The sequence below is a fragment of the Pogoniulus pusillus genome, chromosome 6, assembly GCF_015220805.1.
Source record: "Pogoniulus pusillus isolate bPogPus1 chromosome 6, bPogPus1.pri, whole genome shotgun sequence".
NCBI classification, from domain to species: domain Eukaryota; kingdom Metazoa; phylum Chordata; class Aves; order Piciformes; family Lybiidae; genus Pogoniulus; species Pogoniulus pusillus.
This window is the reverse complement of record NC_087269.1, coordinates 8,336,265-8,357,313: the sequence shown is the minus strand read 5'-3', so window position 1 is coordinate 8,357,313 and position 21,049 is coordinate 8,336,265. Positions and strand designations below refer to the sequence as shown.

The following is a 21,049-nucleotide window of genomic DNA, read 5'->3' as shown; positions in this document are numbered from 1 at the left end:
TTGAAGAGACATTCATAAATAAAACAGAAATACCTAGATATTAAAGTGGCAAACTCTTTAGGGAACAAAATTACATGCTTGATTTTCTTTTATAAAAATGAAAATTATGGCAGAATTAATCCAGAATCACAGAAACATCCAGCTTGGAAAAGCCCCTCAGGATCACCAAGTCCAGCCTATAACACTACTCTACAAGCTTCACCTTGAACCATATCCCTAAGGACCACATCCAAGCAACCATTAAACACATCCAGGGTGGGTGACTCCACCAACAGCCTGGGCAGCTCATTCCACTCCCTGACCACTCTCTCCATGAAAAACTACTTCTTAATATCCAATCAAAACCTAGCTAGTCTCAGCTTGAGGCCATTCCTCCTTGTTCTGTCTCCAATTATTTGTGAGGAGACACCAGCAGCAGCCTCTCCACAATGTCCCCTCATGTAGTTGTAGACAGCAATGAGGTCTCCCCTCGGCCTCCTAAATCTATCTATCTATATAAGTTTATGTGTAAATGCTTACAATTTTAAAAGCCTTCTGATACTGTAATTACAAAATATCCAAGCTTTTTTTTTTTTTTAATGGTAATCCACAATGACCAGCCAAAAGCTCTCTGTGGCAAGATCTGGAGAAATAGAACATGAAGATACAATACAACATCTCTTCTTCATAATATTCAGTAATTTTTTTGTAGCAAAGAGATAGTTTAAGTGAAAAAAAAGAACATGAGGCATGTCAGGAATGTCATGGAGAGTACAGACATAAAGGACTCAAATATATGGCATGTCTGGCATGACTCCTCAATGCAAAACAATCTATTATAGGTAATTTTGTGCACCATCAGTATCACATCATAACACAGGCCATACCTTATGTTTGTGAACAATATGATGTAGTTATAGTTATTGCATCTAAACTATTCCATAAACAGGCAGAGAAAGCGAAAAATATCCTGGACTAACAGCTGAGTTATCTTTTAAATGCTATTCATGAGTTGGAATTCTTCAGATGAACTTTTTCTTCTGACTTTGTCCAATACATTTTGCTATGAGTTCTAATATTGCCAAACAGCATTTTCAAAGTTCCAGGTAATTAGTTTTAGCTACTTCTAAGGTTTTAAAACATGAACAAAACAGGTATTCAGCACACAGGGATTTTACACTAGGATTCCTTAAACTGTCTTTTATATATATATATATATATATATATTTATATATATACATGTATGTGTGTGTATGTATGACGTACTCTCATGATCCTGACAGAAACCTATCCCCTTTACCCATGTTAAGTTACACTTCTCTCAGAAAGATCCATTCATGTGTCTCTATTTTATTTGAGCAAAAATATCAGGATCCCATCTATGAAGATTAAAACTCAAATGAGATTTATAAGTCTGACCAAACTTTCAAAGATATCTTCAAAGAAAAAAAACACCAACTTAAATGAATTCTAAAGACAGCAGCATTGCAACACTTGAAAATGTAATTAGCACTTTTTCAAATTAATTTTATTTGCTTATTCTTACTAAAACTTGTAGTAGTTCAAAAGACAGAAAGAAATTGAATGCTACATATTCTAAATTCATATTCTTCAAATCTGGTTTGATTTTCATGCATTAGAAGATGCAGATTTGAACAGAAGGAATGCTGAATTTCCAAATGGTTTTGGACAATACAGTTCCTCCTCTTTCATTTCACCAAAGCATGGAGTGTCTCACAACAAGCCAGGATGAAAAAACTAAGACTAATTCTACATTTTTGTTTATACAAAACCATTATTAAGTCCTTTTCAAATTCCTTTCAGCTGTATTCAGTTCCATTTAGCTGTGTTATTTCCCTAAATTAATGAGATTAGAACTTTAGATGCATTTTTGGAAACTACAAAAATAACTACATTCCCTTAAAAATGAAACAAAATCAAAGGGGATGCCACAGACCAAACCAGAGTTAAAGCCTATTTGGTTCCACAACTGCAAAGCTATAACTTATCAAACTTGCAATTCTGCTGTCACAGAAGAGCTGAAATCCAAGAGATCACACATGATCCTTAGAGTCACTTCATAGAATCTTAGAATGGGCTGGATTGGAAGGGACCTCCAAAGATCATCTAGTCCAACCCCCTTTGCAGTCGGCAGGGATATCCTCAACTAGATCAGGCTGCCCAGAGCCCTGTCAAGCCTCACCTTGAATAACTCCAGGGATGGGGCCTCAACCATCTTCCTAGGTAATCTGTTCCAGCGTTCTACTACCCTCACGGTGAAGAAATTGGTCCTAACATTTAATCTAAATTAGTCTTCTCTAGTCTGAAGCCATTGCCCCTCATCCTATCACTACAAGTCTTTGCACTTGAACATATTTAGAGCTGCAAAACTTCTATGATTTCTGAAAGTAACTAAGGCTTACCTTTTGAAATGACCTTACCCATAAGGTTCAAGCAGTGACAGTACGTGCATCTTGTAGTCTCATCATGGATGTGCTAATGTCAAATACATTACAGCTTCAGACCATGGTCCTGTTGCACACCATGCTTTGTTTTGAGACCTCCCTTTCTCAAGTAGGACAGCAAAGTGAAAATGGGTCTTATTGCCTTTGCTAAAGTCTTTAGCTATCAGGCATACCAATGACTAGCATCATCATGGGTATCTCTCAGATGCTGCATACCTGGCCATCTTGATCTACATTTTCTCTTGCAAAAGTAACATCTGTTCCAGCTGTGTGGCTGGCTTTTCCCTTGATCTCTTTTTCATATCTTTGATGATACTTTACCTAACAGGGAAAAAAAAAGAAGAGAAGGAAAAAAATCATCTGGATTAATTTAATCTGGTACACAGATGCTGCCTAATAAATAATAATCAATGACAAGCACACATGTTGACAATGAAAGATTGCCAAAATTTCCATTGCCACCAATCTACAGAAGTCAAATATGCCACTTGAACATATAAAACCATAAATAGTGGTGCAGTTTTTAGTAAGGCACTGGGATGCCAGGACCATAAGTTTAGTGTGTTCAGTACCACCTGCTTGTCAGTGATGCTGAAGCAGGTTAAGAAAAAAACAGAAGCAATCATAATGTAAATTCATAGTTACCACAGAGCACATTTTTTACCACAGAGTCATCTGAACACCGTTAATAAATGGGGTTGTTTCTGAGATGCTGATTGCCCTAATGATCAAGGAAACTTTAGGCCATTAACCTTCAAGTTTACACCAAGATTTGCACTACCTTTGCTGAACTCAAAATAATGCCCCTTTAACCATTTGCTGATACAAATGAAGGGTTTTCCTTACACCATAAGCAAACAAAAACATTTACATGTTTTAGAATCAATTAGTTTCGTTTTCAAAGTTACAGATCTCTTCTTGTTTTCCTCAATGAATCTTAACATTTTAAATTCACTTCCACTGTAGCAATTCCATTTTGAGTGGCAAGTCCCAGCTCTTCCATGACACTTCTATTATAAGGCAAAACTGATGTCCCTTTAAAATGCCTTTTAAAGAATACAGGAGTGTTGTGGGTTTGTTATGTTTGAAGAGGTAGAGGAAGTGAATAAAAGCAGTACACTTAGGCATTTAAAAATAATTCAATAGTAAGGAGAGTAGAATGACTGGAATAGAAATCCATGTTCTGTAAGTCTACAGACTAATCTTCCACTTGTCCATAAAATTAAACTTTGTCCCTGCAGGTGAAAATGGCTTCAAAATTTGTGTAGAAAGTGCATTGCTATCTGACTCCACAATGCTCATGGAAATTGTGTCACTAAACATTTTAATCCAAAATTCATGTGGCAGTTTCATCTCAGAAAGAGACACTGGTTTGGAGACTTACATCACTGGCTAATTCATTCGCTCTCTTGGCTATTTGATAAGCTGGAGTGATCATAGCAGGAAAGCTGCCTTTGCCTTTCCGTTCTTCAAAGTCTTCTGTGTATTTTAACTGTAAAAAACCAAGACAGTTCAGGGGCAATTAAATAAAATGTATCTTGATTGCACACGTCATCAGCTCTTAAAAGTTGCAACATTAGGCATTGGATGGCTGTTGTATGCCAGAAGGAAGATGAACCACAAAGTCTGAATTGTTACAGTGTAGTCTTAACTACAACATCACTTGCCTTCTGCAGGACTTCGGTGTCTCTTTCAGGGTATAGGATGGATCATAGTTGTTTAAAGAAAACACTAGAGGGGTCTGCAAAATGCCTGCTCTATTTATATGGGTCAAACAGCTTCCTTCTTTTACTCTGCATGGCACACAGTTGTTGGTTATAGAATAAGCTAGTTCTCTGCCTCCAGTTCTAACAGCCAGTCAGACCCTAAAATGGCCTTTAAATTCTGCCTTTAAAATACTAGCTTCTTACTCTTCTCTATGTTCATAGTTTCAAGTGATTTATAAATGTCCAAGGAGCCACTTGTGGAAACAAAATCAGGTAAATATAGTTTGTTTCACTCACATCACTTGAAAGCTGTCCTCCAGCCTTTGCATGTAATATATCTGGAGTGTCTACAACAGAGGTGAACTTGGAAACTCTTTCTTCATGACCCCGCTTATACTCTACCTGAGGGGGGGAAAAACAAATTAAATACATTTTACAAACAAATAGCAGCAAATATGCATTTTCTATTAGAAGGATTCAATAGAAAATGAACAGAAGCCATGACACTGCCCATTGTCAAGCTATCAGTACACATAGGGTCTGATTTCCTTAAAGTGGATTCCTGAAGCAGACAGAAATGGGCCCAGACAATCAAAAATTCAGATCATACTAGATTTATATGAGCCACACATTTGATTAAATTATTATGAGAATAGTCATTAATGGACCAAATGAGAACATACTGCAGGGACAATGCAGTGTTTGCAGAAAACAATGCAATGCTTAAAAATAATTTCACCAGGATTTATATTTACTTGATTTTTTGCAGCTGAGTTGTTGTTTGTATAAATAAGCAATTTCCTATGCATAGAGTTAAATCAGCTTGTATATTAATTCAATTCAATGTTACAGGTATTTAAGCAATAAAGAGAAAAGCATCAGCTGTAAGTAAACAGATGAATAAAGCCATAAAGTAAATATAAAGGTAATGAATTAAATAAATATTTCAGAGTAACAAAAATATTTTTGAGATTGTGATAAATTACACTGAAAGTTGCTACATCTTTCAGGAAATATCTGTATGGCCATTGCTATACGACGTCTTCCCCAGCCTGTTCCCTGAACCACATTAGAATTTTCTCACTTTGTGAAAACAATGAATATTCATCACAGAATCTAAAGTGAACACCCTAAACCTAGGATGCTCCAAATTCAAAAGTCTATCACATAATGAAAAAAACTTGTGACTTACATTGCTGCTCAGCTGAGTGGCTCTCTTAGCAACCTGATAACCTGGAGTGATCATAGCAGGAAAGCTGCCTTTGCCTCTCCGTGGTTCATATTCTTCTGTATATTGAAACTAGAAAATGAACATCTTTTGTTTCATTGCTGCTGTAGTGTAATGTGATTCCTCTTTCATTGCCTGCTTCCTAAAGCTTTGGATCACTTTATTTAAAGGTAAACAAATTAGAAGAACTTACACCTTGTAAGTTTGTTAGGTAGAAACACTTCCCACATCCAACAGAAACATTCCCCACTCATATCAACTGTTCACTGTTAATTTGCTATGTTGCCTGAGTCACTAGCCCATTGTATCATTCAGAAGTGATTTTCATCAGTCACAGAAATGCAGCCAACAAAAGATCTACTCTGTGGAAAATAGACATGTCTCCCATCATGAGTTCTGCTCTACTGAGGGAAACAGCACTGACTGCTAGAGCAGGTCACCTCCGATACCATTGGTTGAAGTCCTTCTCAACTATGTAACTGTATAAATGTATGGTTTCCAGTATGGGCAATAGTACTTTTTGTGTCTTACATGGTTAAATATGTTTTGACAGAAGCAAATATGCCAGTCCATCCTTTGATAATGTCTTACACTGTCTTTGATGCATTGATAAGTCTTCAGAATACGATAGACAATGAAAATAAAGCTGTTCCAAACATCAGGCCACTTACATCACTCAATGTCTTCTGTGCCTGTGTTATCTTGACCATCTCAGGATCTGGGATGGTTCCTGAGTACCATGACTTTCCTTCCTCATAGGCAGCATAGTAAGCATTCTACAAAGCAAAAATAAACAACTACCATCACCCTTGCTTTAATACATAAGCAGCTGATGCCACAGAATTAAAAAAAAAAAAATTAAAAAATGAAACATGCAAAATGCTGTGGAAGTGAAATTTATTCTCTGCAGATATAGACCACAGCCTAATTCCAAACATCTTCAGAATGTCAAGGTAGAACGTGTATAACAAGAACTGCCATCAAGATGGCAGGATCTAGGATCCTAGACTGAGATTCACATATCTTCCCCTATGAATCAGATCACTTGTGAAGCTCCAATGCCAGTATGGCTGTAGATGCAGCTGTTCAAACCTTCTTGCTTCCTCATCTTCTGATTCATGCACCCTAAGCAATAACTGAGCTATGCTGCCTTGAAAAGTTTAGCCAAATGAGAAGCAATGGATTTTTTTTTTTTTTAACCACTGAAATGCTGCCAGTAAAACTCTAATAATCAGGATCACCAAGACCAATCCTTGGTCTCCTGTAGGCTAAGGGCTTGGAAACTTGAGAGTATTTCTTACCTGTGTAGCCAGCTGCTGGGCTTTATAGGCAGCTTCAATTTGTCTGGACCTTGCATCCCACTGAAAGACTGATTTTAGTTGTTCACTCTGTTCTCGATATTTTATCTTTCAATAAAAACAAAACAAATAAACCAACTTGAAGTTAGTAGTTTGCACAAATTAACATACCTGCCTCTTAGGAGATGAGGAAGGGAGACAAACAATGTGAACAGTTTCTAGTGTGTCTTACGGAAAGAGGTGAGCTCTCTCCATAACCACAGCGATACATAATCTGTGAGGACTGCAGCAACAAAAGCAGATAAATGGAAGACGAGACAAAAAGAGTGCAATTCCCTCTACAGCAAACCCATTTCAGTGCCTGCTAGTTTTGACTGCACCTTAAATCTGTCTAAAAGAAGGCTACTTTCAAAAACATCTCTGGTGACCACCCCTTTTTGTCTCTCAGACACTGACACCATCAGACAGGAGGTCATGGGGCAAACTAGTATCTAGGCTTTTGCTGCGTAAGCTTTTGGTTCCCTCTTCTGCCTCACTGCAAAAATCACCAGTGCAAGAGACAAGGAACAATGAGACTGCACAGAACAAATTTTCTCAGTGGCAGCATCAACACAACTCCGTTTTGAGATGATTTATTCTACTTATAATGCTTATCTATGGCTGTATGATAGATTTCCAGCTGCTACAGGATGGCCTAGTTTTCAGTGACAACTAATAATTTCACCCCGAAGACATGTTTATATATAATATGAATGAAGAAACCAAGGGAATATGGGAAGCACATCTGATCCACCAAATTTCCACAGCCCACAAGAAAATAACAATCACCTTCTGAGAGCCCACAAAATTGTCCATCTTCTTGTCCTTCTCCCTTCTAGATCACCACTTACATTTTGTCTAAGTACAAAAAAGGCTACACAGCTTGTAGCTTTATGCCATGCAGTCTGTGTAAGGACTTCTTCCATGCCACCCATTCTTGACAAGTGAGTTAGCATGGAAGATTGCACTTATCCTTAAGGTCAAAACTCTAATCCACAACCACCTTCTATCTAAGATTTGGAGCTGCATATCTTTAAAGACACAGCATATTACACTTGATATCTGGCATGAAGTTCTCCGATAATAATTTGGTCTTTAGACAACAATTTTGGGAAAATAACTTATGAGGACTGAAATCCATAAGAAATTGAAGCAGAACATATCAATACAGCATTAGATGAAAGAACTAAAACCTGGTGGGCAACAATATACTCTCCTATTTCTCTGCGCAGTGTCCACAAAAGTATTATGTCCATGTAAATGTAAATTACTGCTATATTTAGTTCCAGCTCATCATTTTCCTACTGCTACTTTTATCACTACAGCTTACAGAAATCCAACTGAAATCATAGCTCTCTTATACAAATCACTCTATAGACACACAAAAAAATAACAGTCCCTATTATGAAGAGTGCAAAATCTAACCTGACAGGACAGAAAAATCACTGAAAATGTGCACCATTATTCCATTTTATAAATTAAGTACAGAACTGCAAAGAGATGAATTATTTGTCTGCTCACATAGAAATTCTGGGTAGAGGGAGTTCAATTTTTCTGTCTGTAATTTGAATCAGTATCGCAACATAAGATTCCTGTGAGAACCTTATGTTAGGACTGAAGAAACTTAGTACATTTTCAACATTAGAAATAGTTTAACCTAAAAAGCTTCTCACAAACTACAGCAGCAACTGAAACCTTTTCCTTAAATAGCATTATTTTATACATTTACTGATGAAAACTTCTCCTGCACTCAAAATCTCTACAGAAGTATTCCTTTTACTTAAGTGTAGTAGAATCAGCATCTTTACTACCCTTAGCAATTTTCTCTCTGGAACAGAATCTCATTGTGTGATTGAAAAGGACAGAAGGTGTTTTATGTGTAAAAAACAAGGGAGAGTGATCTTTGAGCTATAATTTGCCTGGTGTGTATATTCATATGCACTGGAAGTAACAGAGTCTCATATCACTGCTTAAACCCAGAAATAGAACCTACAGTAATCCCAAACCCATTCCTGACCAGTTATGTCACACATAGTTTAAAGTAAGTGTGATAATCACTGCAGAAATAGTTACTGCCCATGATGCTGCAAAAAGTGATGCATAAGAATGAGAATGGTGCAAGAATGAGAAAGATGCAGTATCTGATAAAGGGAGTTAATGTATATTAACTCTGTTTAGCTAACACAGAACACTAGAATGAAATTTGCATGTTACAGTCTAAGATAGATGCACAACTTTCTTCTTTCATTTCACTGATGGCTAATCACAACAAACCACATTGATTTGCCTACTAAATATAGTCCTGGAACAAATAGCACTGTTTTAGAGTATGAAAAGATATTACAGTCAAGAAAATCGTATTACACATAGAAGTGAGCTAGCTATCAATTATAGGCTGCTCCTGTATTTCTCATTTCATGAAATTCTTAGACATGCAAGTTTGAAACAGATGTATGTGGGAGGGAAACAATGCAAGACAGCAAAGAATGGGATTTGAAAAGAAAGAAGACTCTGAGCACCCCTAGAGGTTTACCAGGGCACAGCAGCCTGTCCGAGGACAAAAGCACTTCGAAGGGCATGGAATGCTACCTCATCCTCAATACCTTATCAAAAGACCCAAAGCTTCCTAGATTTCGTGTTTCCTCATCTCAAGCTTGCCAGAAATACTCGACAAAGCATTTATGAGAATTTTGCCTTCATCTCACTGAAACAGATTTTTTTGTTGTCGTTTCATGCCTTTTAGTATCGGTTTCAGAAGAGATGAAACAAGTAAACCTCCCTGATTTCGTTAAACTAGCAAATTTACACAGCTCTGGGCAGTTTACACAAACAATGCTTCCACGCAGATTATCAGATATGGCAGGGGAGAAACTGACATTCACTTTTCTTTCTGTAAGCAGAAACAAATTCAGATTTACCTTTTCTTTTTCATGAACAAACTTATTTTAAATATTGTGATTCGAACCCAGGCTGAGAACTTACTGCTCTAAAAGACCACAGGAGGCAAAGTAAAAAGACATATTTCTACTTCTAAAACAAGAAACAAATAGGATATCAAAATGTGAAATATACATTTGACCCTCAAGCTTCTTACCTCACTTACCACTTCTGACAGTTTTTTTGCATTCATGTTTACTGGTGTCTCCAAGATGCTTGTGAATGCATTATTTTTTGGATTATGTCTAGAAAGGGAAAGTGTAATGAGATATTAGAAATGTATCCAAAAGCCAGAATGTAGGAAATGTACCAGAAAAGTTCTCTTTGAGCACTCAAAACCACAATGCCAGCCCCCACCACTCTGCACATAACATTTTTTCCCCCCACTCAAACACAGATCTCAGATTATATTCAAGGCATTATTGTATGGAGTAGGTGCCTAGAGCAAAATTAATTTTAATGATCATCATAGCAATGCTGTGCTTCTAATAACAAAAGAGAATAATAGAATAAAAAACAACTGTCATCTTTCCTTTTTCTGCTGACAAATTTGACAGGAATTGATCATTATAAAATAAAAACTTCCTAGAACAAACCAACTCCAAAATCTGCATTTTATACATTTTTTTATGATGACTATTTCCACCTTGTTAACCCTTAATCACTGCTTTGGAAAACACTAAAATTTACAGTTGGGTTTATTTTTTTTTTCCTCATGATATTGAAGAGGAACTTAACTTGGCATGGACAAAAGAGGAAGCTTTATATACAATAACAAGAGTTGCCCATCATTTCTAATGCATGTAAATCCAAAGATGTGAAGGAAGACAGTAACAAATCATAATTTCACATCACGTGTGAGGCCAGGCTGTGTCTAAATGGTGATCTCCTATTAGAATAAAATGACTTTGCTTTACCAAAAGGAGAAAAGGAAACACACTTACGCTTGACAGTAAGGCTTTTTCTCATGGCTAACAAAGTTGTTTACTGTTAACATCATCTTGCATACTTCACAGTGAAAACAGGCTTTATGCCACGTCTGGAAATACCATAAAACAGAAACCAAACAGATATGATTTGCATTTCACTATTATTCTGTTGAGTTTTACATTCCAGTATTGATCCTTAAAATTAATTTCATGACTATGAAGAATTATTCTTAAATTATAGGCCTGTTATTAACTCATTTCAGTTCTGAATCCGGTTGCGAGTAAAGAATTTTTTGGAACCAAGAGGTTTGCACTCTGTTAAATGTGCACACTGTACATTTATTATAGTCCAAAATAGTAAAGAAAGAGAACTGACCTGATCTATACAGTTAATCTTCTCAGCAGGGTAAACCCCATAGCCACATCTAGCACACGGCTGCACATTCATCTTGAAATCCACAGAGGGAAAAAAATAGAGGTTTATATAAAAGGTTCAAAGAGTATGAAAGTGACTTTTTGGCCTGTGCAAAGCACACTCTAGACACTCCAGTCAGGGCCTTTTGCCGTGGTCAATGGCTCCCATTAAAGCTCTGAATTGAAGTCTGTTGCTCCTCTTGCTGACCTTCTGTTTCAAAGTCAGCTGCAGGCTGGCTTTTAAAGCAGCCAGTTAGTAAGAGCGGTTATTTTGGCAACTGTGTCAGTACGTAAGAGAGGGTAGCGATATCTTTCTCTAAATAGAAGAATGAACTCACAGAAACAAATCATGTCCATGTGAACATTAGAGTCTGATCATTTAGTATTTCAGTTTTGCTCTAAAGACAGTTATCAGAAGCCCAAGACAAAGTGAAAGGTACATACGGCAGCAATTTATCAGTCTTCCCTCACCCTGACATACAAGTGACCTCATGGAGGGCTACTCTGTGTTGAGGAACAGCCTCCTATTACAAGGAGGTACCACCAGAGATGATTTCGGAGCTTCCTTCCACTTTGTGGGATCTAAAAGAGGTACATTGCCACGTCTCAGCCAGGTACTTGTTTTTTACCCTTGGCATCACCTCAGTTTCACCTTATATGTTACAGGCAGCAGCGCAGAGCACGCTCATCTCTCAAGCCTTCTCTATTTCATCACCCTAAAACTCCAGCTCCAGGTAGAGGAGGATGCACAGCAAAATGAGAAGAGCCTCTTAATCTGAAGTACTCTAAAGATGACAGCAACAAATCCAAACATGTATCTCCAAAAGGAAAAAAATTAGAAAGGAGTCATTTATTTTTAAAGAGAATGAACAAAGCAGCTATTTTACAGTGCTCACAAAGAGTAGGTTAGCACAGATCAGAATACAGAAATTCCTCAGCCAAATACAGGCAATAACAGAATTATTATACTGATAGTAGAATTCAAGCAAGCTACTAGGGTTGTGCAGACTGCTCTGAGTAAAAGGAGCTATTAAATTCTACTGGCTACAAACGGTCAGGGTTTGAAATTTACATCTCACCCAATCATAATATGTCCAGTTTTAAGGCTTCATAATCCTGGGACACAGCTGAGGATTATCTCAATCCAAGCAAAAGTCTACTTAGTCATCCATGCATCCACACCTCTTCCCATGTCTGCTGCAGTTGGGGGATATTGCTAAGCATTCTCCTTTTCATAAATTACAAACAATCCAATCAAAATAATTTCTGTTTAAATCTTTTGAGTATGCTTAGGGAGCCTCCTACTCATCTTTCTGTGGAGTTACACAGTTCTGCTTAACTTATTATTACTACTTTTTCTGAATGCTGACAATGTACTGGCACAATGTACTGTCAGCAACTGGTGTGCTGAAAATAGAGTCTCTAATCTGACCCAGCAGTGGGTATGGCACAAAGTCCACTCAAGGCCTTTCAAAGTAAGTAATTAATATTGGTATATAAACAGACATCTTTTCATTAAATAAAAAATGTCTACAGAACATCATTTCTTGTATTGAAATACCTTCTGAGTTACCTCATGTTATGTTGACCAAAGTACATCACAATATTTACCCTGCTCACACCTGTGAACCAAAATAGTTTGGAAGTCTTCCAGTTCCCTTCTCACTTCCTCTTGTCCCAGACTGCCATTCTGTTTATGTAAGTGACCTACATTAGGGTCAGAGTGCTCAGGTTGTCCCCTCCTTATTTAGCACTGGGCACACTACCAGCTGCTGTCTCTTTGTGTTCATTTATTGCAAGAGTCACCACATTGTTTATCTTCTAAATAGTTCTAGTTGTCTTCATGCTATCTGAACCCATACTAGAGGCCTTGTCTCACACTATGTCATGAAAAAAAAAAGATGTGTGGTCTTCTCCTGCTCCAGCATACACAATACATTGCTTAAGGGGCTCCTGAAATGTATTTTGAGAGGTGCTGAATGCAGGACACCCATAAAGCACACAAAAATATAAAGACTTGGCAACTCAGAACAAGCAATTCATTCAGGTGTAACCTGAACACCTATGATCTGGACTTGACTCCAGTCTGGAGCACCAGAGTATACAACCCATATTCACAGTGCACCCACAGGGCACATTAAAGGTCTCCAAGAAGAATGAAACTGTATGTTCCTTCCAAGAGACCTGTCAAGACAGTCTTTTATTTCACAGCTAAAATTTGTTTCAAGATACACAAAGCCTGTTTGCTTCTTTTCAGAGTAACACATATTACCAGCCTGGCTGGAAGCCAGCAAACACATTTTCCAAGTTCTCCTGCTTCACCCAAGCTACAGTACGCTCAAGAAGAGAAGCAGAGTAAGCCACAATGCACAGCTACAGCCTTTCCCAGACAAGATACTTCCCTTACATCCATTGTGCACCACTTCTGCTGGAGTCTATTGAAGATTTCCCCATTTCTGAGCACCTCAAAACCGTCCCGTTGCATGGTCTGTTCTTCACCACCCTGGATTAAAACTGAGCTGCTAACAGAAAAGAGAGTTTATTGAAAAACAAGCATTGTACGGCCTCATTACAAAGCGCACCCTGCATTTTGATCATGCAAGGAATTAAATCTCAAACCATCGCAAGTTTGTTATCTTGACAAATCTTAGCAAGACATTTTCTCTTCAGTTAAAAGCTCATTGTGGCTTTCTTCCTCCTTTAGTAAAGCCCCATAAAGGGTTTTTGATATCAATGGAAATCTTAAAAGGCTTTACTTAACAGTAGAACCTTAATCAATGCGGTTTAAAACTACTGCGGCTACGTATAAAGTACAAGGAGAGAGTACCTTGAAAGTGCAAATTAGTAGGAAGAAACATTGTTACCTCTCCAGTCTCCTTCCATTCATTGAACTAAACCGCATAGAAAACTTGGAGCGTGTCCGCATCCTGAATTTGAATCTAAAAAGCACACATTAGTTACAGAAAGTAACCTCTTAATAGGCATTCAAAGTCAGGGCCACCTTCCCCGTCTCTCATGAATAGCGGCGGTGCTCTCCCAGCCCCGCGAATAGCGGGAAGCCAGACACTGCAAATGATGGAATCTTGTCTTCCCTCTGAGTGCACGAAAGAAAGAGAAAGGTGCTGTTTCGCTACACAAACCGGGGACGTTACCCACTGCCAAAAGCTGCCCGTAAAAGTTCAAACACTGGACCAGCCTCATCACAACCTTCTTTGAACCATGTGGTTAATTAGTTACCTGGGCTCAGCGCCTTTTATCTCGTACAGCCTCTCCATGATAGCCAAATTCAGCATCTTGCAAATCCAGCTTGCAAAAATACTGAAAGAAAGCTGGAAAAGATCTGCCAACACCAGGATGCTCCGAGAAAAACCTCTAAGGGCAGAGTACCTTTTTACATGTTTGCTGTTTGGAAACCAACCAACAACTGTTAACATTTCATGACTAAAAGGATTTGTGCTTACACTTTGTTGCCAGGTTCAGGAAAATTCGAGAGTGTGAAGATTTTGCAAATGCTTCTAACAGAGAAAGTGAGAGGAAGTAGGGAGAAAAAGAGGAAAGAACCAACCGGCCAGTAAGGCATCACTGTTAGAGGCAGAGAAAGAACTGGTCAGGATGTGCTACAATTTAAACTGAAAGCTTGAAGGAACGTGTGCAAAGAATCCCACAGCATAGCCCATGGTGCATGCAAAGAGACCAGTGTCCAAATATGCCCATTTATCACAGACCATAACCCAAAAACCACTCAAGTTTAAAACTTGCAGCATGCACACTACAGCCCATGTGCATACAGCAACAGCAGTGTCCAAATATGCCCATTTTTCATGGATCATAACCCAAAAAAACACTCAAACTTAGAACTCGTAGAACATGGCATGTGCAGAAGATCATCTCTGCCTCGACACAACATCGAAACACAAACACCAAGCTGACTGAGACAAATTATTCTACCTCTACCAAATTTCATAAAGTTGTGGTGTGCCAAAACCTACTGCACAACTCCTACATTTTGTGCAGCATATCCAAACCATCCACCACTTTTTGCAAAACAGATCAAAAAAGGTAACTACTATCATTTAGGAGAGATTACTTAGTGAGTAGCTCAAATTCTCCATCCTGAAAGGATCCCCAACACCTGCCTCCCAGGTCTCAGCAAAGCCCCATATTTGTTTTCACAGATGCTGTGAAGGCAGACTTATTATTCCAAACAGGTGCTGTTTAGTAGCCTCAAGCCTTCTGGTTTGTACCTGCCATCTACCTTGCAATTTCCCAAAGGCATGCTCCATTGTCATCCTACAGCTGCTTGTGTGGTAGCTAAGCACTTACTTTCTACAATGCAAATATCTGGTCACAGGCTTCATTATTAATGTTTTTGGGGAGCAGGTTGTGTCCCTGGGGACAAGAAAAGAAATGCAGATGCTATAGGTATCATTGCTGGCTCTTCCCCTCGCCCACTAATGCACACAGCCAGATGTGCAATACTATACATGAGATTATTTTTCCTTTCCGACCCTTCCCCAGATGGTAATCACTCCATGCCCTGAAGCAAGATACTTTTTTCCTACTTCTATCTACCTTTTTAATTTCTCCCTTACTTGTTAGTGAAAACAAGCAATATTCTCTGAAAAATCTAAGACCTTATACTGCATTAAAATTAGTTAGGCTAACATGTAGGAAAGGTATTGCAGTACACTAAGGAATCAACCTTTCTCTTTGAGAATGCCAGTAACCAACATGAAAAGAAATTAGAAATAGGGTTTTCATCAACAGTTTGAGTCAGAAATTCCCCATATGTGATTCTATTAGCAAACTCTTGAAGACTGGCAAGCATTATCAGATACAACACTACTTTTTAAATAGCAATGCAATGACTTGGGGGGGGGGGGGGGGGAGGGGGGGGACGGGAGTATTTCTAGGTCTGAAAAACATTTCTAGGTCTAATAAACATTTTTAGCTCTGTTGGTGCTATATATTGGTTGGTTTAGCTATTGCTGTTGGTTTAGCTATTGCTCTATATGGCAATAGATAAACGTTTTCATCAAGGTATAGAAGATCACAGCCAGCAAATAGTGGTTGGATTTCTGAAGTAACCCACTTACACATTGTCAGGAGAGGATTTGGATGCTCTAAAGCTCAGGTACCACTGTCATTGCTAGTGGCAGCACAGTCTCCCTCACCTCCTCTCCACATATTTGCTTGAAGATCTTATACATTTCTACTGTCTCTGTTGTCCATAATGATCCATCATGGATTTGGAAGTGGTACTATCTTGTTGAAAAGAAGCAGCTCACAGATGGCATGAAAGGAACCATGGGACTCTATTAGTTTGATATTCAGAAGAAAACTTTGGTTAAGTATCCAACCAGGAGCTGCAGGGAGAATTCCATGAAGCAAAGACCTGCCCCAGCAGAAGCATGCAGGCGCACGGCAAGAGCCGCCGCACTGTTCAGACACTCCTCAGTCACATCGAAGCAGTGACCTGTCGTGCAGCAAAAGGCTGTTTGTTACCATGCCTGTGTTTTGTGCCAATTATGAGGCAGTTACACTGGAAAATGTCGCTTTGATGTAAATCTCTTCAGGTAGTGAATGTTAAACACCGTGCACTGCTGGGTAGGTGTATGATTTCGCAGGATTGGAGCGCACAACCAGGAGTAATTAGCAAGACTGTGCCAATCTTCAGTCCCTGGACTGGACTGCTGGGCCTGAGTCACGGCTACCCAGTGGGATGTTGTAATTAGCAGAGATGCAACACAGTGAATAATTGGAAAGATAGAAATGCCACTGAAGTTTATGTAAGGGAGAAAAATTCCTTAGATCTAGACAATCTCGTGTCACCATGAAACTTAAGGCTCTTCTTTCACAGGGGTGTGACCCAGCACAGCTATTAAAAAGCGGTAATTTCCCTTTTGCTCTGATGAAGCCGTCACTACCGTGGAAGCGACCAGGGCCCAGAGGCAGTGTCAGGAGAGCGGGCGAGGGAGCGGGGCGGGAGCAGCCCTCGCTTATTCCCACCCCACACCCGCCCCATCCTGAGTCCGGGCGGAAGGCGGGAGAGGCCCGGGCCGGTGAGGCTCGCTCCTCCTCACAGCCAGTGGGGCACCGTCCCGCGGGTTCGGTTTCGCTTTCTTTTCTGCTTCACCGGAGGCCAGCGCTAAGGCAAGCTTCGGTTCCTTCTTAGCCGCTTGCCCCCCACCTCGCGTCGCGCTGGCCACCCTCCTTGCTCCCTTAAGGGCGTCCGCTCCGCTTCTCCGCACCCCAGGCCCTTCCCGCCACCTACTCGCCTCCCTTCAGCTGGCTGCCCTCTTCTCCCTGCCCCGCGCCTTTTCCTCTCTTCTCCTCTCTGTCTCCAACCCGTCCGGCAGCCTCGGGCCTCTTCCCCGCTGTTCTCATCTGACGCCTGCGGCAGAGAGATGGAAGGAAGTGGCTCTCCTTCGGCACCGGGGAGCCCTCGGACCCTTCAGGTGGCTGCGCTGGCGGCACAGCCGTTTCCCGGGAGAAGGCAGAAGCGCTGGCAGTGGGGTTTGCCATTGGTCGCGTTGGCGATGTTAGCCTCTTTCACTTGAGGCTGAGCGGTCCTTATGGACCGCTGCTCCCACGCTCTTCCTCGGCCCGACTGCGGCCTGGGCACTCTCTGAGTCTTGTATCCGAATCTAGACCCAGCTTATGAGGAGCTGCAGTTCCGCTCGAGTCGCTCAGAAGTTGCGGTCTGTGTGGTGAGCCCTGGCTGGGGAAGCGCTGGTGGATGTGTAGCTGGTAGGGCCTTCCCGGCGGCTTCGGAACTATTTCAGGGCGACCAAGGTGGTTTTCAAGCTACGTGTAAACATGTGCTCTTAAGTGTAAATGTATTCTAAATGTAAGTTTGATCTGCCTAAATACGGGGAAAGGGCAGGAGTTACATCTGCTTTTCCGCGTGAAAACCTCGGGTAGGACCAGGTGGCTCAGTGTATCCCACCACATGTGTAGCTCCTGTGTTACCTTCTCCACTGCTCTTCTCGGCCTGCATTCTGCTGGTGCAAGTCGCTGTGCAATCAGAGAAATTGCTTCCTGTGTTTGTTTTGTGGCTTAATGATTTAAATAACCATCCTGAGTGGCAACTCACAGCATGGAAGAGAAGGAAATACCATTTTTCCATCATGAAAAAGTTAGTAGATCAGCTCAGCCTCGTTGCCTAGAAGTGCCTAGTGTCACCTTTGAGACAAGCGAAGATACTCTAAGCTTACATTGAAATAACAGTAATACAATATTGACTGAAATACAGAAGTTTGTTTAAGATCCATATTTACGTAGTGAAAATCCTTTTTAGTTTCTAAGAACCTCTTCCTAACTGGGGTTGTGGATTGCATAACAGCTGTACATGTTAATCGTGAGAAGAATACAAAATACATACTGAATGTTCATACAGACAATAAAAACCCAAGATCCCATCCATGGGAGATAATACACTTTTATTATGCACATTTGACTGTATATGCAAATGAAAGCAGGAGCTCTCTGAGTACCTTAGTACTGGATGGAATTGCAGCTACAAATATTTTGATGTTAGTTGTCCTGACTTTGCTTTCTAAGAAATGTGAAATATCTGAAAACTATTAATGAGATCTTTAACTCTAAAATGATTTTTACTTTTTTTGTTCTTCCCTGCATTTTTGAGAGTGATACTAGCCAAGTCAGTTTTGGTAGCTGTCACAAGGTAATGCAGATGGTTGAGAAAGTGTAATGGTCTCTTAATTCAGGGCCAGAAATCCATACCCACTCTCAATTGAAGTACTATACAGTAAATTGACTACCTTCTATGTATCTGATTTAGCAGTTTGGTTTATAGAAGTATTTCTGATATTTAATGTACACTTATTGTGGGACACTCACATTCTTCTACTTTTATTTGTAGATGTTGGAAGACGAGCATGTTGGTAGCTCTGCTCAAGAGGGGGGTGATGAAGATCATGGTGATGTAGTTGATGCAAAGCCAGACAGACGTAGCAGGCTCTCAATTTTTGGAAAGTAAGTTACTACTTTTATTCCTGTTACAGTTGTACCTGCTGTCATACTACCCTGCTAATGGGATTCTGGTGTTCAGTTTGCCATGTCCACGATATCATAGAAGGTCTTGAAACTCATGTTGTGTAGCTTTAACGTATCTGGTCTGTACCTTAGAGTATCTCTATAGTGTCTGCCTATAGAGAGGCCTACAGTATCTCCCATAAGCTTTGTTTGGTAGTCAGGAGACCACTAAATTCATTTAGCATCTTAAACATTGCCCTTTGATGGAAATGGGAATTAAATATGCCATTAATTATCTATTTTACTGCATTCAGCTCAGCTAATCTCCTGCGTCATTGGAATCCCCTGCTGACTATTTAGTTAGTTAAAAGCTTGGATGTACCATCTAGGTTGTAGCACAAAGAAACCTCACTGAGGCTGGAGCTGTAGCCCATTACAGAATAAATTAAAAGCCTTTCATTTTAGTCTCAGTAAAACATAATCTTACTTTCATCAAATGTATAGGAAGCAAGATCTGCGTACTGCTTGTCTGTTGTCCTGAAAACACTAAATGCAATTGAAAATGCAGGAAGTGAAAAATGATCATTTGTCAGATGTACAATTTGAAATACAATTTAGAAATACTATTTAATGTCAACACGTGGCTACTTCACTAGGGATATTTTATTAGAGATGTTTACTACAAAGACTGTTGTATTTACTACAGTTGTATTCACAGAGAGGCTTTGCTTTTTTTCAACTATGGGACATTCCTGGGAAGTGCTACCATGATTCTGTGTTTCAAGTGAACAATATAATTCTCAGAAAATACATGAAGAATATAATTTTATTTTTGCTGCTTATTTTATGAATCTAACAGAGGTAATGAATCTGTGAGAGAAGTGAAGATGTGCCTTAGTCTTAGAAGACTTTTCAGGCGCTCTTAAATGAATCAGTTGGTGTCTAACTTTATCATCCCTCAAATATGATTTATGATGTGTATGTGTAATATTAATTTTAACAGAATCATGTCATGCAAAATAGATAATTAGTGTCTAAATCTTGCCAAACACTTCAAAAGTTTATTTTAAACAAACTTCATAAAATGTGTTTAATGTCTGAATTGATCTTCTTTATAAGAAGTGATATGCTAATCCTGTTATTAAATTATGCAACTGGAAATTAATCGTTCCTGAAGGAAAGGCAATAATCAGCATTTCTATCACTTTTTTTTTTTTCTGGAAGAATATTTTCAAATAGTTTGGCTATGCATCAAATTGAGGCATTCATCTTTTAGGAGCTCCTTGAAGATACAATTTGAAACATTTTTCTTTAGAAGTAAATTGGCAATTGAGAAGATTCAGCTTAGCATTTTCAGGAAAAAAAACAAGAAAACTTTCTGTTTTTGAAGAAGATGATGATTGCCTAAAAAAAAAATTGGACTGGTTGACAGCAAAGGTCTTAAAAATCCAAATGCAGTGATAAGGTCTTAGAGAAACTAATAATCTTTGGCTTGAAGGAAGATGGGAGAAGTTTGTGAGAGGATAAGCAAGATGAGATATGATCTAAATTCAAGACTCTAATGAAGGAGGAGAATGTGGATAAGGAATGACCATTTCTTGTGCCTCATAGGAAATCTAGGGGAAATCCAATTAAATGTTCATGCAGTAAATTTAAAGCAACAAGTAAGATGTGATTCTTGCACAGTGCATAATGCAATTGTAGAACTTAAAGTCACAAGATAAGTAGATGTTATGATTTTAGCTATCTTCAGAAGAGATTAGGTCTATTCATGGAAGAAAGGTCCCGTGGGGATACTTATGTTAATTTTTTTTGGTGCAAGATGTTCCTAAGTCAGCACTGTTTCTTTTAATGTTTTCCTATGCAGCACTTTCAATGAAATTCTCCACTGTATTTTATTTGTTGCTGCTTAAAATAGATAAACTCAATAGGAAAACATTGTACTGTTAAGTAAACACATTAAAGAGAACAAAACGGTGATAAACTGAGTTCAAAGACACGCAGAAAGGCCATCTGTCTCCAGTAGCTTCACAAGTTCAGGTCAACATTCTGTGGC

General features: G+C 39.2%; 2 protein-coding genes and 1 long non-coding RNA gene across 4 annotated transcripts in view; 1 reads left to right on the top strand and 2 right to left on the bottom strand.

Annotated features, from left to right (window-relative positions):
- The window catches only part of NRAP (nebulin related anchoring protein), a 57,950-nt gene extending 47,298 nt beyond the window's left edge, over positions 1 to 10,652 (bottom strand). Inside the window, exons 1-9 of the mRNA XM_064144076.1 lie at positions 10,597 to 10,652; positions 9,819 to 9,897; positions 6,909 to 6,959; positions 6,680 to 6,784; positions 6,050 to 6,154; positions 5,343 to 5,450; positions 4,448 to 4,552; positions 3,829 to 3,936; positions 2,661 to 2,765 (exon numbers count right to left, since the gene is read on the bottom strand). Coding sequence (XP_064000146.1) covers positions 2,661 to 2,765; positions 3,829 to 3,936; positions 4,448 to 4,552; positions 5,343 to 5,450; positions 6,050 to 6,154; positions 6,680 to 6,784; positions 6,909 to 6,959; positions 9,819 to 9,897; positions 10,597 to 10,652 — 822 coding nt within the window. The remainder of the gene's footprint in view (positions 1 to 2,660; positions 2,766 to 3,828; positions 3,937 to 4,447; positions 4,553 to 5,342; positions 5,451 to 6,049; positions 6,155 to 6,679; positions 6,785 to 6,908; positions 6,960 to 9,818; positions 9,898 to 10,596) is intronic.
- Positions 10,653 to 11,843: 1,191 nt separating this feature from the next.
- LOC135175918 (uncharacterized) lies at positions 11,844 to 14,619 on the bottom strand. Of its 2 annotated transcripts, none has more exons than XR_010302498.1 (4): positions 14,457 to 14,619; positions 14,233 to 14,313; positions 13,860 to 13,934; positions 11,844 to 13,517 (listed from the first exon to the last, which is right to left on the bottom strand). It is a non-coding gene; the product is annotated as an uncharacterized LOC135175918 (long non-coding RNA). The 2 variants fall into 2 exon arrangements; XR_010302499.1 differs by having other exon boundaries at positions 11,844 to 13,514.
- A 2,291-nt stretch (positions 14,620 to 16,910) lies between these two features.
- CASP7 (caspase 7) overlaps positions 16,911 to 21,049 on the top strand; it is a 29,214-nt gene continuing 25,075 nt past the window's right edge. Inside the window, exons 1-2 of the mRNA XM_064144359.1 lie at positions 16,911 to 17,453; positions 18,881 to 18,993. Coding sequence (XP_064000429.1) covers positions 17,403 to 17,453; positions 18,881 to 18,993 — 164 coding nt within the window. The 5' untranslated portion in view covers positions 16,911 to 17,402. The remainder of the gene's footprint in view (positions 17,454 to 18,880; positions 18,994 to 21,049) is intronic.